The 14,993-nt window shown below is 39.2% G+C and overlaps 1 protein-coding gene across 3 annotated transcripts in view; it reads left to right on the top strand.

The window, feature by feature from the left end:
- tnk2b (tyrosine kinase, non-receptor, 2b) overlaps window positions 1–14,993 on the top strand; it is a 62,785-nt gene that overhangs the window by 1,967 nt on the left and 45,825 nt on the right. For all 3 annotated transcript variants that reach the window (XM_067605191.1, XM_067605188.1, XM_067605192.1), the window contains exon 2: window positions 9,298–9,524. In XM_067605191.1, the coding sequence (XP_067461292.1) occupies window positions 9,507–9,524 (18 nt within the window). In that variant the 5' untranslated portion in view covers window positions 9,298–9,506. The remainder of the gene's footprint in view (window positions 1–9,297; window positions 9,525–14,993) is intronic.

Below are 14,993 nucleotides of genomic sequence, written 5' to 3'. Positions count from 1 at the left end.
GTTCAAGTAGACTGTCGATGAATTACGTAGTTGTTGCCGAACACCAATGGGTTTGTGTGATTTTATGTTTTAATGCATAACATTAATCACAGGCCTGAATTCAGCTTGGTGCCACCATCCAATACACATTTGACTTCTTGCAGCGTGATTATTTTTGACTTTCAATGTGACAGAATCCTACTTCAATACAGTTAAAGCTGCAGGCCTTTCCGGTAACATAAACTTCCATATAAATATAATACTCTGATGTAACGTAGGATATTTCTAAATATGTCTTTATTCCTATATTTGTATTTCAACATGAAACATTAGTGGATAAGAGAGAGCTCACCGCACCAACTTAACCAATAACAACAAAACCCTCTGGCTGAAGTACTTAAAGGTCAGAACAATTTTCCATCTGTTTCTCCACCTTTGTATGCATGAATCTGTCGCACACGTTTGAGACAATAGACAAAGACAGATCAGTTGCACTAACAGTAGATGATGATGATAGAAGATCTTTAGGATGTGAAGTACCCTCCTCCATGTTGAAACTACACTGTGGTTGAAGTGTTACATTTGGTTGGGATTGAGATTGATATCAAACTTCCTACAGTAGAGCTACATCCGAAGAAACAATATTGTTTGAAAAATTTGAACACTAGCACTTTGTGTATTTGTGAAAAGGCTTAATTTATTACATATACTGTGTATATTTTATTACAAAGTGTTGTTATATTTACATGAAGATTCTCTTGCATTTCCCAAAGGTTAAGAAAGGACAGTTTTGGAAAATGAAAGGACTATTTTCTCTTTCTACCTCTATCTCTATCTGTTTTTGGCATAGTCACTCTCAACTGATCCAATAGGTCCTGGTTGCAAAATATGCTGGTGAACCAGGATGTCTGGTGTTGGTTTCCATCAAAATCAGAGAATGACTTGCTTTGTCTCTCGCCCGTACCCTAACATCACCACAGACTCAGATTTGGCTGTAACTACTTCCATTTCTCACATGCTCGAGCCCATAAATGTCTCGGTGGGATTAATCTGTGTTTGAAGTGGATACAATCCAGTTCTTAAACTCTGGCTTCCACTGAATATTACATCTCATTGGTCTATGATGACTGTGGCACTGCTCACATAAATATACACCATGGCAGTGATGGAGGCTAATTGTAGAGCATGGAGTGGGATGAGCAGATCCTTGAGAAAAACCAAATCCTATACCATCTCCCACCTTCCTGTGAGGTAATATTTTGGCGCAAGACCAGATGTAACTCTACTGGCCATAGAGTCTCTCTATATCTTATGCAGACCACATGTCCTGTTAAAGCATCCTTGAGTAAAACTTTGAAACTCCAACTTTTAAAAATGCACCTTATTGCTTTCAGTGAAATAAGGTCAAGCTTTTGTCAGGTGGCCAGTTCTAAATACAGAAAATGAAAATATAGCCTACTTCTTTTAGAAAAATGGGTTGTTTTCTCTTAGTTTAGTTAGTATTTTATTGTATTGTGCTTATATTGTGGTACTAAAGACAAAAACCAGCTCTGATCTTATTACTTGCAGGATGTTCCATTAGTTACTGACCTAGTAGGATGAGGCTGACAGTCATATGACATAAATGTAGTTAATTACATTTACTGACACAAAGTCAGTCATTCTCCTCAGTCTCCTCACTGAAGACTGATTTAGTGACAGACCGACAGGCCACAAGAGTCATTTGGTTGCCAACACAGGTTAAAGGACAGGTTCACAATTTTCCAAGTCTGTCTTAAACAACAGTCAGGAGCCCAAATTAACATTGAAATAGGTTTTACTTGCCACAATCATTCCTCCTGTTCATGCTGACCATTAGAAGATCCCTTTATAATGCACTTACAATGTAAGTAATGGAGGCCAAGATCCACAGTCCTCCTTCTGTGCAAAAATGTATTTACAAGTTAATCTGAAGCTAATATGAAGCTTCGGACGTCCAAATGAGTCAGATCAAGTAGATATCTTTCAACGTTGCAGTCTTTTTAGTGCCAAAGTCCCTTTTTTTGTTACTGTACTTCCACCACAGCTCAACAGGAAAACACTGTCTGAGGAAACACAAAGAGGGAATTTGATGCTAAAAAGACTGTAAATGTGTCAGATATCCACTTTTAAATGCATTTTTGCACAAAATGACTGTGGACACACTGTGGATTTTGGCTTCTGTCACTTACATTAACAGCACATTTGATAGCCAGTATGAACAGGAGGAATGATTACAGCGAGGAAAACCTCTTTCAGTGTTCATGTGGACACCTGACTGTTGTTTTAAGACACACTTGAAAAATTGTGAAGCTGTCCTGTAACAAGTGTACCAAAGACACAGGTCTTTATGTTCTGAATAGTGCTGACCTTTTTTTACATTGAAGAAGTAGGTCCTATGAAAAAAATAAAGAAACGATCCAGAAATATGTTTTTATCTTAGCCTTATTTGCCAACGCCAGCTTGGCATTTCCTCTGTGCAACAACAGTGTTGCTCTTCAAAACATGTGGGTGTTGTCGGTTAATCCATATAATTTTCAGTGGAATTTAAAGGGGCATTGTTTGTTTGCCCATTGTAGACACAACAGATTTCTCACATGAAGAATTTCAGATTTCAGTTTGGGAGCAAACTGTTCCGAGTGCCAGATTTGGCCCACAGGTTGCTGTTGGATGACCTTTTAATTTAGTTTTTTCATGGAATTGAACAAGAAAAATTGCAAATTTGAGGTGACACAGTTGGCGTTCTTAACTATATCATGGCCCTGACAAAATACCAACTGATGCCATTTCATTTAGTCAAATAAGAAGCAAATAAAGCATTAGAAAGCATGTAAACTTCAGCATCAACATCACAATATTTAATTATGTTTCCAATGTGGAAATGAGGGAGCTGTGAATGAATTATTTATGGCCACTCCTTTGCTCTGTCTTTGTAATGCTGCATGTATGTGTCAGAAGAACACCTAGCTGCTTCCTCTTAATTTACGATATATCAAATTCTTTAAGAAAGTCCTTGGAAATGAAAGGAACCAAACTCTTCTGCTCAACATGTTTAAACAGAACTGTTAAGAAGTTAGTATTTAAACTGTTATTATTGCTCTGAGATGGTTTGATTACCGGTGACTGGACATGTAAGATGAATTCAAAGGAAGCTGTCAATACTGGCTTGATGCCCAGCAAGCAGTTAGCAATACAGGAATCATGCCAAGTGTGGGCTGTGCCCATTCCCTAACAGGATGTCACAAACTGCAGTTCTGTACTGTTGCACCACCTTCCTGCATGAGTAAAAAACGTTAGAAAACACCTGATGACTAAGAACATTTCAATCTTATCCCTGTAGTTTACACTACAGGGATAAGATGCTAGTGTTTTCAACTCTGCTTCACACTATCTTGACTGTTCAGTGAGTTTATTAGAAGAATGTGAAGAACAATGTCAGATTCAGATTTAAAGCTGTTTGACTCATTTGATTCTTGTACATTTTTTCAACCTTGTGGCCCTCGCCATTATAATTGCTGCAATCAAGTATTGCCCGTGAAGCTGAAGCTTGTTGTAGTTTATTTCTTTTTGCCATTAAACTACTGCTATTATCTATTAAACACATCAGTAAGCCAAGCTGTTGCACTGTGGGACATGTTCCTTCATTATAATATTCACCATCACTGCACGTTTGGTTTGATCAGTCTCACATATACTGTCCTGGGGCTGTAGATACTTACTGTAGGAATGTGTATTAATCTGCAGCTGAAAATAGTCCCAAACAAACGCACTATTTACTCTTGTTTAAGTAATGTTTGAAAAAATTGCATATCCTGCTCTTTAAATTTTAATTACTTAATTAGATTCCAATCTTGCCACAAACAAAGTAGGGAAGTTGGAAAGTATTGAGAGACAGGTATTTTTCACAGGTTTGTTTACAGTAACAAAAATATAGACTTACAACAGACTTTATCCTTTATTGTCACTGCTGACATGGGTAAGAGTCAGTGTGTCCAGTCTTAACTACTAACTGCTTTAGTAAATAACGCTTTAATGTATCAAGCTTAAACTTTGAGGGAATGTCTCACCTCTCTCAAATCAACGTTATGTCGCACAGCTACAAATAATCTGTGTACGTTTTTATCCACCATCTGTCTACATACCATGGAGCAGGTACATCTGGATTAATCCAGAAACAGCAATAAACTAAAATATTAGAAATGTAACACTCAACCATGAAAACTTGTGTGACCCTAACAATTAATTCTGATTTATTCTGCTTTTCCACCCATTAAGTTGTGTATATCACAGGGTCAGGCCTACTATAGGTGAATGTGTGTATGTGTAACACACAGTAGAGACTCTTGGATTTCCTGTACTGTCTCCTCTTCCAGAGAGAGGATAATGTTCACCACAGTGTCTTTGTCTTTGCCACTGACTGGCAGAAAAAGTGCTGTTCACCTCTGTTGTATCGAATGACCTCACCGACCGCAGCTTTGCTTTGTCCTCTATAGAGATGATATAGTTGGGCTGGCCTCTATCCATTAATCTCTTGTTACTACAGTAGCCTGAGCATGTCATGAGTATTGTCATTCGGTGTCCATAGAAACATCACCAGAACAAGATGAGTTTTGTTACTTAACTGTTTTTGAGTGTCCATATATATACACAGACTCCTATTTTAATTTCCATTCTATTGTAAAGGTAGTGTTAGATGAGGGTAATACATATTTTATATGTAACCATAAAATCATATAGTTCATAAATGGTTAGTAGTCTAAGACAAAGACTGTTGTCAACATTCAAGAGGTCCTGGTAAGCTATAAAAATGAAGCAATTCAGAACACTTTTTGGTGAGTGGTGCCATGTTGACTTCATCAGTGGGGGGAGGCAGAATGAATGAAAGGCTTTTCTGTTGACAGTGTAGTGCATGAATCAGCAGTGACTCTGCAATAGAAGAGACAGGAGAGGTTGGCTTTTTATTCTGTTAGTTAGCTTATTCAAATAGAGGATTAAGAGACTCATGTACCTATACTGTTTTAGTAATGCTATGACATGTACATTGTACATGTAGATCTTAAATTCAAATTAAATTTAAATTTTGTGGTAAACTGGTATAATAATCAGTTTCCTTCAGTTGAACAGTGGCCACAAACATGACTTTGTTTCAGACCAAATTTGCATTATGCAAACTTGATATGCAAACTTTTACAGCAAAGTCACTATTTTAAGTTGAAGAATGTTTCCATGTTTTTCACTGACTACTGCTGAGGTACCATGAAGCAAGGCATTTTATCACCAACCTCTAGTAGAGCTGCTCAGTGACCAACATTAAAAGACAGATCATTTATTTAAAAAAAAAAAGAACATAAACCAATGACACCAAACCAGATGTTCAACCAACCAGTTAGTCATCGTCTGGGAACCATGAGTGTCTGTACAAATGTGCCAATCCATCAAGTAGATGAAGAGGTATGTCACTAGATTCGTGAAAACCTTGATCTGCTGTTGGCGCTAGATCAAAAGTCAGGGAATCACCAAAGTCATCAGGATTCATCCTCTGTAGACCACAGATATCTGTACCAAATGTCATGGCGATCTATCCAGTAGTAAATGAGATATTTCAGTGTGGACCAAAGTGACCAACCAACATTGCAAAGTGCCATATACTGTATTACATAAACTTAAATTTAGATTTTTAATTCCATTGTTAAGCTAAGTGTTGTGATTGAATACTGGGACTGGGGCATACTGTACAATCTGTTGCAGGACACCTTCTTGTTGATGAAGATAGTTCTTTATCACTCTGTCTGTATGTTCTGGGTTGTTGTAATGCTGCAGAATGGATTTGGGAGAGATCAGAGGCCTTCCTGATGGTATTGCATTATGGATAAGAATCTAAACATCTAAAGTTCCTAAAACTTTTGCACAGTACTGTCTGTTGTCATTGAGGTAAATGTGGTAATTTATCTTGATTTTGATTTTAGGTCATATAGCCCATCAAATGTTTCCATTTTTTGCAACAGTGTAATCAGAACACTAAACACTAGTTAATATTAGTAAATCAATAGTAAACACTGCTCTTTTGCTGATGCTGTTAGTCACTATAGTTAATTCTCTGACCTCAGCCAGTCACAATAGTGGCTTTCTTGTACATTTGTAGTGTTTTAAGTGGCCTCTGTGCTTGATTGTGTGTGCAGTTTATTTTTGGCCTTTCTTACTCTCTCTAGGGACTGGGTGGTGTCTTTATGTGTCAGGGTGGGGGCTGCAACCATAAACCACCTTCTCTTCCCTGTCCTGCCACAGTTGTGTAACAGAAATGTAACATCCGCTGGGGTCATGTGATGTCGCCCTCTGGTATGTCACAGATTATTGTCAATAGAAAAAGTTGCAGCTCAGCCACTAATGCATGAATAGTGCATGTCAATAAATGAATGACATCCCAGTGACTATTTGTCACTTCAAATCTGCCAGACTGTTGAGTGTGTGTGTATTTGTTTACTGTTCACGTCTATGAGCCTACATGTGATTGGTTTGTTACTGTCCAGCATGCTCGTGTTGCACTGTGCACAGTTGCATACATAGTCCGATGTGTTTTTTCTCTCAGACAAAGGAGTCATTTGTGAGGCGTATACAGGGAGGAAGAATAGCTTGGTGTTTCTTCTTGTTGTGAGCTTCTCCTCTAGCACTGTATGCTTCAGTCAGCTACTTTACTAGGTGGTGGGTGGACTGTGTCCTCGCGTGTCCGTGTGAATCGCATTGATTCATTCATACTGCCCTCTCCTGCACAGGGCCCCTCTGGCATTCCTACCCCAGCCCCCAGACCTGGCTTGGAACAATGTCAAGTCAATTCACATCCAGCACTGGAAGTTGCTTCCGGTAGTAGCCTACTATATGTTATTGATTCTGCAGGCTTCAGTGGATTAGAGTTTCAGATTTACATCAAATGATTTATTTCAAATCTTGTATTGTGGTCTGGGGTGATTATACTGTAGGTTAATTGAAAATATCAAATTCATCTAACCAGCATGGTTTCACTTTTTGTTTAGCAATGGTATTATTAGGAGAGCAGTAATCATTTCTGTGGTTGCCAATGCTCTGTTTGGTCATGTGTGTAAAGTGTGAGTGGGTGGATGATTGTTGCTGAAAGCTTGGCTTCTGTGTAAGCTCAATGAATGTAAAGTTTAATTTTCCTTGAAATAGACCAGAGGAAACTAGCAAAAGTTCAACTAAAATATATGACTTGCATGAAAGCAAATGGTTTTATGTGTCATAATTTAAAAACTTCATGATGTTACAGTATGTTGAAAATAAAAAAGAAGTGATCATCATCAAGTATGTTTGCAATACTCTACTCTTAATGGCCTTAGACCATCCTTTGAAACAAGGGATTAACTTACTTTCCATCTTGTCATCATGCTAAAATTTGTTAGTTAGTACTAAACAAAAAGTACAACTGAGGCTGATGGGACAGTTGTTAGTTTTGTAGGTATCAGGTCATACACCAAAGCATTACATATTAAAGGGGACCTTTTATGTTCATTTCCAGCTCGATATTTTCATTCTGGGACTCCACTAGAGTAGCTTTGTATGATTCACAGTTCAAAAAACTCTATATCTTAAACTTATTTATCTTATACTAGTTCTTTATGCATCCCTTCAATTCAGCCTCCGTCTCTAACAGGTAGCCTTAACTCCTGTCTCTTTAAGGCCCCCCTCCTGATGAGCCCACTCTGTTCTGATTGGCCAGCTTTCCGGAAGGCTGCCGAGGGATAGCTCTATCAGAGTCACTGCTGATGAAAACTCAACATTTCCTTCTTAACTGCTTCATATTAAAAGCTTTTAGATGACTAAATAACGGGACTTTTATTGTGAAGAATTTACAGGAAATGAAACATGTTCCTCCCTCACTGAATTAGGAGAGCTTTGTTAGCGAGCTAAAAACCGCTTGACACAACAACATATGGAGATATTTGGAGCTCTTTGTTCAGCAGATCAGTTGGAAATAATGCAGGGAGGAATAGTACAAGCAGAAACAGCCACAGTGATGATGATGTTTGATGAAGAGCTGCAGCACGCCTCCAACAGGTCAATTACGTATTTTACTTTGTCCTGCAGTGTAATGGAAAAATATTCACAGCATGCTGGCTTGACTTGAGTCATGGCTCAGTGTGACTACCTCCAAAATGATGGAAAAACACCATAATGTTAGTGAAGTGGAGCAGTGAACTCGTGTGCTGTGCGTAGAGCAGATGACCATGTAAAGAAATCTGTCACAAGCTGATGTCAGCTGGGGCTAAAAGTAGAAAAAAACATTGGAAACTGAGCAGTCTGACGCCGGTGCTTTTTGCTCACAGGGATTACTTCTACATATGATTACCTCATTATTTGACACTTTGGCCACATTTAATATGAACTTCCAACAGTATAACAATATATATATGACTGAAAATAAGGAAAAGCATAATAGCATAATTTACCAGATGAAAGGTTGGGGTCAAAGTTTTTACAATTCGTTCTCTGGGGATCATGGAGTTTTGCACCAAATTTCAAGGAAATCTATCCAATAATTGTCGAGACATTTCACCAAAAAACAAATACGGCAACCTGCTGGTGGCATGAGAGGAAAAGTCAGGATCATCAATGTCAAATTTCATGGCAATCAATGCAGTTGTTATCAAGACACTACAGTCTGGACCAAAGTGGTGGACGAAACAAGCAACATTGCCATTCCTACGGCCTGCAACTAGCATGGCTAAAAAGAACTGTTGTTTCATGTTGCATGGCCAGAATTTTCACAAGGTAAACATCCCATTATTCAAATGGTGGATAATCAAATTTAATTGTCTTGGGTTTTTTCAGTTTTTACTCTAGCATGAACTGTTGTACTGTCCCAAAGAACAAACTGTGCTTATTATGAGCCTGTGTCCCCACCAAGTGCGCAAACTGATAGCGTGTCTGCAGGGGGCCTTCCAGGCCAGTGAAGTCCTCTTCTGTTGAAACCCTGTAAACCTCTCCAGGGCTCTGGCTCTGACTCATTCTCTCATCACAATATTGGGTCTTTCTGTGATCACAGGGGGAGACAGAGTGCTAGTGTAGGTGTTAATCTTCCTCATGTTGTCGTCTGGACTGAAAATACAGCAGATCTGCAATCAGAGCTGATTAGGAAAGCTCTCAACAGTCCATTCTTTGCATTGTTTTCCAAAGACTCTCCATAATTCTTCTATCCTCTTCTCCTTTCTTCTATGAAAATATAAAATTGTGATCATTAAACCCCATCAGACTATAAGGTGATCATTTTCTGTTTTGTTGCCTTTTCAGGTAACATACTCCTGGGTTTGTGTTGACCAATGGATGGAGATGAAATCATGTAATCATGTCCTAGCCTCGCAGTGCCATGGACCTGTAACTTGGCAAATGGACTGGGGGCCTTGTCTGCATGTGGCTGACCTTCTGTCATCAACCTGAGAGCAGCATCTGTGGTGTCACAGCAGACGCTGGACTCAGACCAGGGAAGAAAACTGGCTTCTATGGCTCAAATATTGCAGGTAAGAAGATTTTGTGCACGTGTCTCCAACAATAGCACTGTATTGATGCCTTTTATTCTGAATCCAGTGCAGCTGGGTGTGACTGTGTCACATGTGCCTGCTTTTGTCAGTATGTACACAGTATAAACACACACACACATGTCTTGGTTGTATGTCTGAAAGTTTATCTGCTATACTTTCTGTTTGTTATTCTGCCTCAGTGAGTGTGTGTGTATGTGTGTGTGTATGTGTGTGTGTGTGAGCTATGCAGACATGAGATCATGCCAAACAGTGACTGTGCTTTCCTCAGAGCATGAAGGTCCACAGACCAGCTCATTGTATGTCTGAATGGGAACTATTCACCTTTGAAATGCAGAGGAGCAAACACCGGGAATGATGTCATCCGGGATCATACTTTTGGTTTTTCGTGTATGAATTATGATAGAAATGCTTTTTTAAATGGTTTTCTTGCAGGTACACACACTTAGAAACATAGGATGGCTGTGGTTGCCCATTTCCTGTTTTGTCAGACTTATGTTTATGTATCTAAAGGGGACCTGTTATGTCCCAGATTGATTCTATTTGTGGGACATGGTCAGAGAATAACAATTCTTAGCTGATGAGGTAGAGTAGGAGGAAGTGAGAGTCACACTGTGGCTTTAATAGAAACCCCTGTTCCTCAGGCACAAACAGACCCACGCACAGGATGCTGGCCAGCCAGACACTCCCAAGCAGGTGTCTGCAAGCCTCAATACAAAGAGAAATAATGATGGAGGGTGCGTTTATGAGCTGAGATGAAGGGAAAGTGAGAGGAGCAAACTGTGAATGTGTACAGTATGTGTGCCTGTGAATGTGGGGATTGTGCCAGCATGCCTTTGTGTGAGTGGGTGCACTCACTGACACTTTGTATATGCTTTTGTTTTGTGAAATGGCACACGAATGACCGAACACTGTTGCCAGGCTGGTTGTTTACTTATCAGAGTCAGATAATCAGCGTTTAGGTCTGTAAATGGCTCTATAATTGGGGCAGGATTGAGGGCAGGAGGAGTGGCAGCCTTATTAAAGATGCTTATCTCACTACAATTGAAAGCTCTCAACAGGCCATTTTTTCGCATTGTTTTCCAAAGGCTCTCCATAATTCTTAATGAAAAGGTAAAGTTCTGATCATTAGACCCCATCACACTATGCTTATCTCACTACTATTAAGGTCAGTCTAGGCCTCATTCCTCCGTCAGAGGGTATTTACTCCTTTTAGCTGCTGTTTTTGACCAAAACCTTAGGTTTATAGCCTTACCAACAACAGATTTGGATAACATCAGTAGTTCTAAATATTTTAAAGGGCTTCTAAAATCTTCCTTGTCTAACATTATACAGCATAGGTAGTGGTTGCACAATATTGCTACATTTTACTGCTCTCCATACTCTACCACTGAGACGATAGTAGATAGTCAGCTTGTCAGGTCATTTCTGTCCTCAGTGTTATGTTTTCAGTAACAATTCTTATTGTGAAGTAAAGTCTGTCAATAGCTGTCTGTGATTACTTTTCCATTGTACAAATGTTTTGTAATTTAAGGCTTTTTATCAGTGTTGTACAGTAGTTGACTCCTACAGGATGTAACTAAACATTTGGCTTAACTTTCTAATGCTCCCAGACTTGCCAGTTTGGATTTATGCATATAACACTGGCATGAAATTCTAGTGCTGCACAGAAAGTGATGCTCTTTATGTTTATATGAACAGAAAATCAATATTATTATCATTCCATGTATGTTTGTTGATCCACCATTCACCATTAAGCACACGTTTGTTCAGCGTCATCTTGTTTCTGTGCAGAGTAGGTTATCATATAGATCTTTAAGGTGGAACCTCTACTTTAGGTGTTATATATAAACACCTCGTCCCTACAATGGTTGAGTGCCTGACTGGGCCTGAGCGAATATTTCTCAGTTAATTAAAGAGATTTTCTTAGGCCAAGAAATAAATTCCTCTCAGCTTCCCAGGCAGGACCACTCAGTCATTTGGTAATAAAGAGCAGAAACGGTGAGTTCCAGACTGAGAAGGGGACAGCTTTTGGAATCCAGATTTATTTATGTTTGGAAAGTTAACACTAGTTATGTGCAAAACTTGAGATATATTAATCCTGTAAAGATTATCATTCACTTAAGAAAGAGTTCCCTCATGACTCATTTCCCCACAAATCTAAATGGTAAAGAGACGGCAATTTTTGGTTTCACAGGCTATTGAGACTTGATGGTGAAAATCTTACTTGCTTCCCTACATTTGGAGATGAAATTTGTTCTATTATTGCACCTGATGCTCCAAGAACTGAAGTCATGGTTCTTAGAAAACTAGCAATTAAGTTACTTGTCACTGGCATTCATAGTTTATTTTTTTAACCAGAAAAAAAGTGTTAGTGGGACGACAGGCAGACAGAGAAAGTATGAGGATGGAGGGACAGGGATGTGGGGAGCACAGAGCGGAGAGGAACCTCCCAGAATAGCAGCAGCGACCAGTGAGTGAGCTTTTTGTGGAGAGTGTCTCTGAATACTTGGAGGGCCTCGGGGGCCCACACTGACAGAGGAGAACTTGGAGGAAAGGGAGCCTCCAGGAGTCAAAGTGTGTGTGTGTGTATGTGTGTGTGTGGGTGTGAGAGAGAGGACTGTGTTATTTTAACCCTGAACTTACATCCCGCTGTCACTTCATACCCCCCCTGCTGCTGCATTCTGCGTACTCCTCAATCAATCCACCTGCAGATCAGTTGTCACACGCCTCACTGTCGTCCTTACTCCTCTAGTTTTCCTCTCCTTTCACCTTTAGCAGTTGTTTTTCTTCAGAATCCTTTCTCTTTCTCTGTTCCTCCATACAAATACTCAGGTATTGCATTACCGGCCCCTCTGAGGACCGGCGTACTGTCTGTCGCTTCCGGGTGTATTAGATGTTAGCTGTTTTGTTAACGCATAAGGTTTCCTGATCTGGTGACCCTGTAATAGATCAGCTTGTGACACTGGGTAGAAATAGGAGGATATAAGATTTTATCTCATATCTGGATAAAAAACAAGATAATTTAATCGTGCTGAATTTCAATTATCCTCACATGAGTGACTTTAAAAAGCTGTCTAGTTCACTAACGTACAGTACTATTGATTTCCTGATTTTATTTTGAACTGCCATTTACCACAAAGGGGAGTATGCATCTCTCCAGTCATTCGTCACCATGGCTGAAGGCTCGGAATGTGAACGCTTGGATATCAGGTAGCTAGGTTCTTTTTATTAATGGTTGTTTTTTCTCTCTCATTGTGATTAGCTGCTGGGTGTTGGCGAGTGTCTCAATCTGTCCTTATTTGATTTTCACTAAAAAGGATCTTCACAAAAAAAAGTGAGGTATTTAAGATGAAGTGATTCCAGTATTCCAGTTTTAGTACCAAGCATGTGTGCTAAGTTTTAAGCATGTTTTGATGGTTATTGGGATAATATCGTTCATTGCAATTATTTTGGACAGGATAATTGTCATAAACATGAAATGTTCATATCGTTCCATGCCCCAACCCTGGGCTACTCACAGCCACAGGTTGAAAGACTAGAGCTTCTTCCCATAGTTTGAAAGTTAAGCTCTCTTTTTATATCTGAAACAAAAATTTCAACTATTTGCCTGTGCCTAGTCTTGTAAGCACAATCTGGTGCAGACATACAGTAATGTATTATCTAGATCTGGTACATCTCTGTTTTTTTGACAAACTGTTTTTTCTTTGTCGCTCTATCGTCTAAGTTTCCCTCTCTCTTGGTTTGTCACACACACACACATACACACACTCACACTCAGGGCCACAGGGTACAGTGTGTTTTGTTGTCTCTCTTATCTACTGTTACTCAGCTCACTCACTCACTTCTTCTGCATAGAGGGGGACCGGAAGAGCAGCTTACATATTGACCAGACACACACACACACACACATTCTACACCCACACCAGTGTAGAGTGATGATGCAATTCTGCTGGCTTTGTGGCAGGTCCGTGACAGAGCCTACATCGCCCACACACACACACACACACACACACTCGCACACACACACGCATACTTGCACGCCCACACTTATTGTGCCCCTGCTTGCCACACAAATACAAAACTACATTCATCTGTTTTCAGTTTGATGCAGGTTAGTGAACAGAGAATGGGATCAAAACTCCCATAACAATCTTAAATGATGCATTTTAAGGCATTAAAACTGGGAAAATATCTTGATTTTTCTCGATGGCGGGTTATTTTTTAGTAATCTTTCTTTATTGTTATATATTTTTAGGCATTTTTATACCTTTTTTATAAGAGAGTGACAGTATAGAGATGACAGGAAATGAGGGGAGGAAGAGATGGGGAATTATGCAACAAAGGTTTGCTGCTAGAAGTGAAGACGTTGCGGTTATACAGCATGTGTCTTAACTAGTAGACTACCGGGACATTAGAAGTTTTCTTACTTATTTAATTGGTCTTTCCGAAACCTGTAGATGCTCTTACTGCACATTGTGGAGGTGATGAATTGATTGATGATTTGGCTGTTTGTACATATAAATATATAGGTATAGATTTTGTGTTGTATGTGTTGTAATGTCCTGTTCCTTCCTTTTAAAATGCTATCTGTCAAGCTGTTTCTGAAGCCGTGGTGAGCGTGTGGATAGAAATCATTAAGCTGACATTTGACTTTTTCTCATTGCCAAGCTGGATAAACAGTTTGTCAGTTCATGGGAGGGATGTCTGTTTTTTTTTCCAGATATGGAGGAGATGACCTATCTGGAAGCTGCAGACATTACAGAGAATTATTAACATCCATTCTGGTGTCTGTTTGAGCAACAGCCTGCAGCATTTGAATGAATCACTTGCCATCTGGACTAACTTTTTAAATGCTCTGAAAATGAATGAAATTCAAATATTATTCCAATGTGATTTTAGTTTTTTGATGTTCCTTCACTGAACACCTCCTTCATAGTTGTGGAGAAATGACAACAGCAGTTGCTTTAGAATGATGTAAAAGTCACATGTGCTGATTATTATCAGACTGACTTAGGGACCAAATGCTATTAAAATAGCCTTAATCAGGATTTAAATTGATTAAATTCAATTTTTTAAAAGTTTGAGTTACAGTACCTAGGCGAAATCTGAGCTACTTACATTTGCAGATTGAACATAAATGCTTAGTACCAGTTTTAAATGTTGTCTGATTTCATGCCAGTTTTTCTTCTTATCATTGCCTCATTCTGCCCCCATGTGGCCAGATGGGGAATTGACAGTTGTCTCAGATACACCAACAACATAACTGCACATATGTATACTTGCTTTATTCCAGAGTGAAATTTGTGATCGTCTAACTTTGCACGTTCATATTACCCAGACATTGCTGCTAAGAAGAAGTGTGCATGGTGTCTAACAATATGCTACTGTATGTTTAAATAAACAAACACTTCATAGTTAGCTCAGATTTGATGCAATTTTAAGATAGAA

The sequence above is a fragment of the Thunnus thynnus genome, chromosome 12 (genome assembly GCF_963924715.1).
Source record: "Thunnus thynnus chromosome 12, fThuThy2.1, whole genome shotgun sequence".
NCBI classification, from domain to species: Eukaryota; Metazoa; Chordata; class Actinopteri; order Scombriformes; family Scombridae; genus Thunnus; species Thunnus thynnus.
Note: the sequence above shows the minus strand (reverse complement) of the source record. Positions and strands in the feature narration are given on the sequence as shown.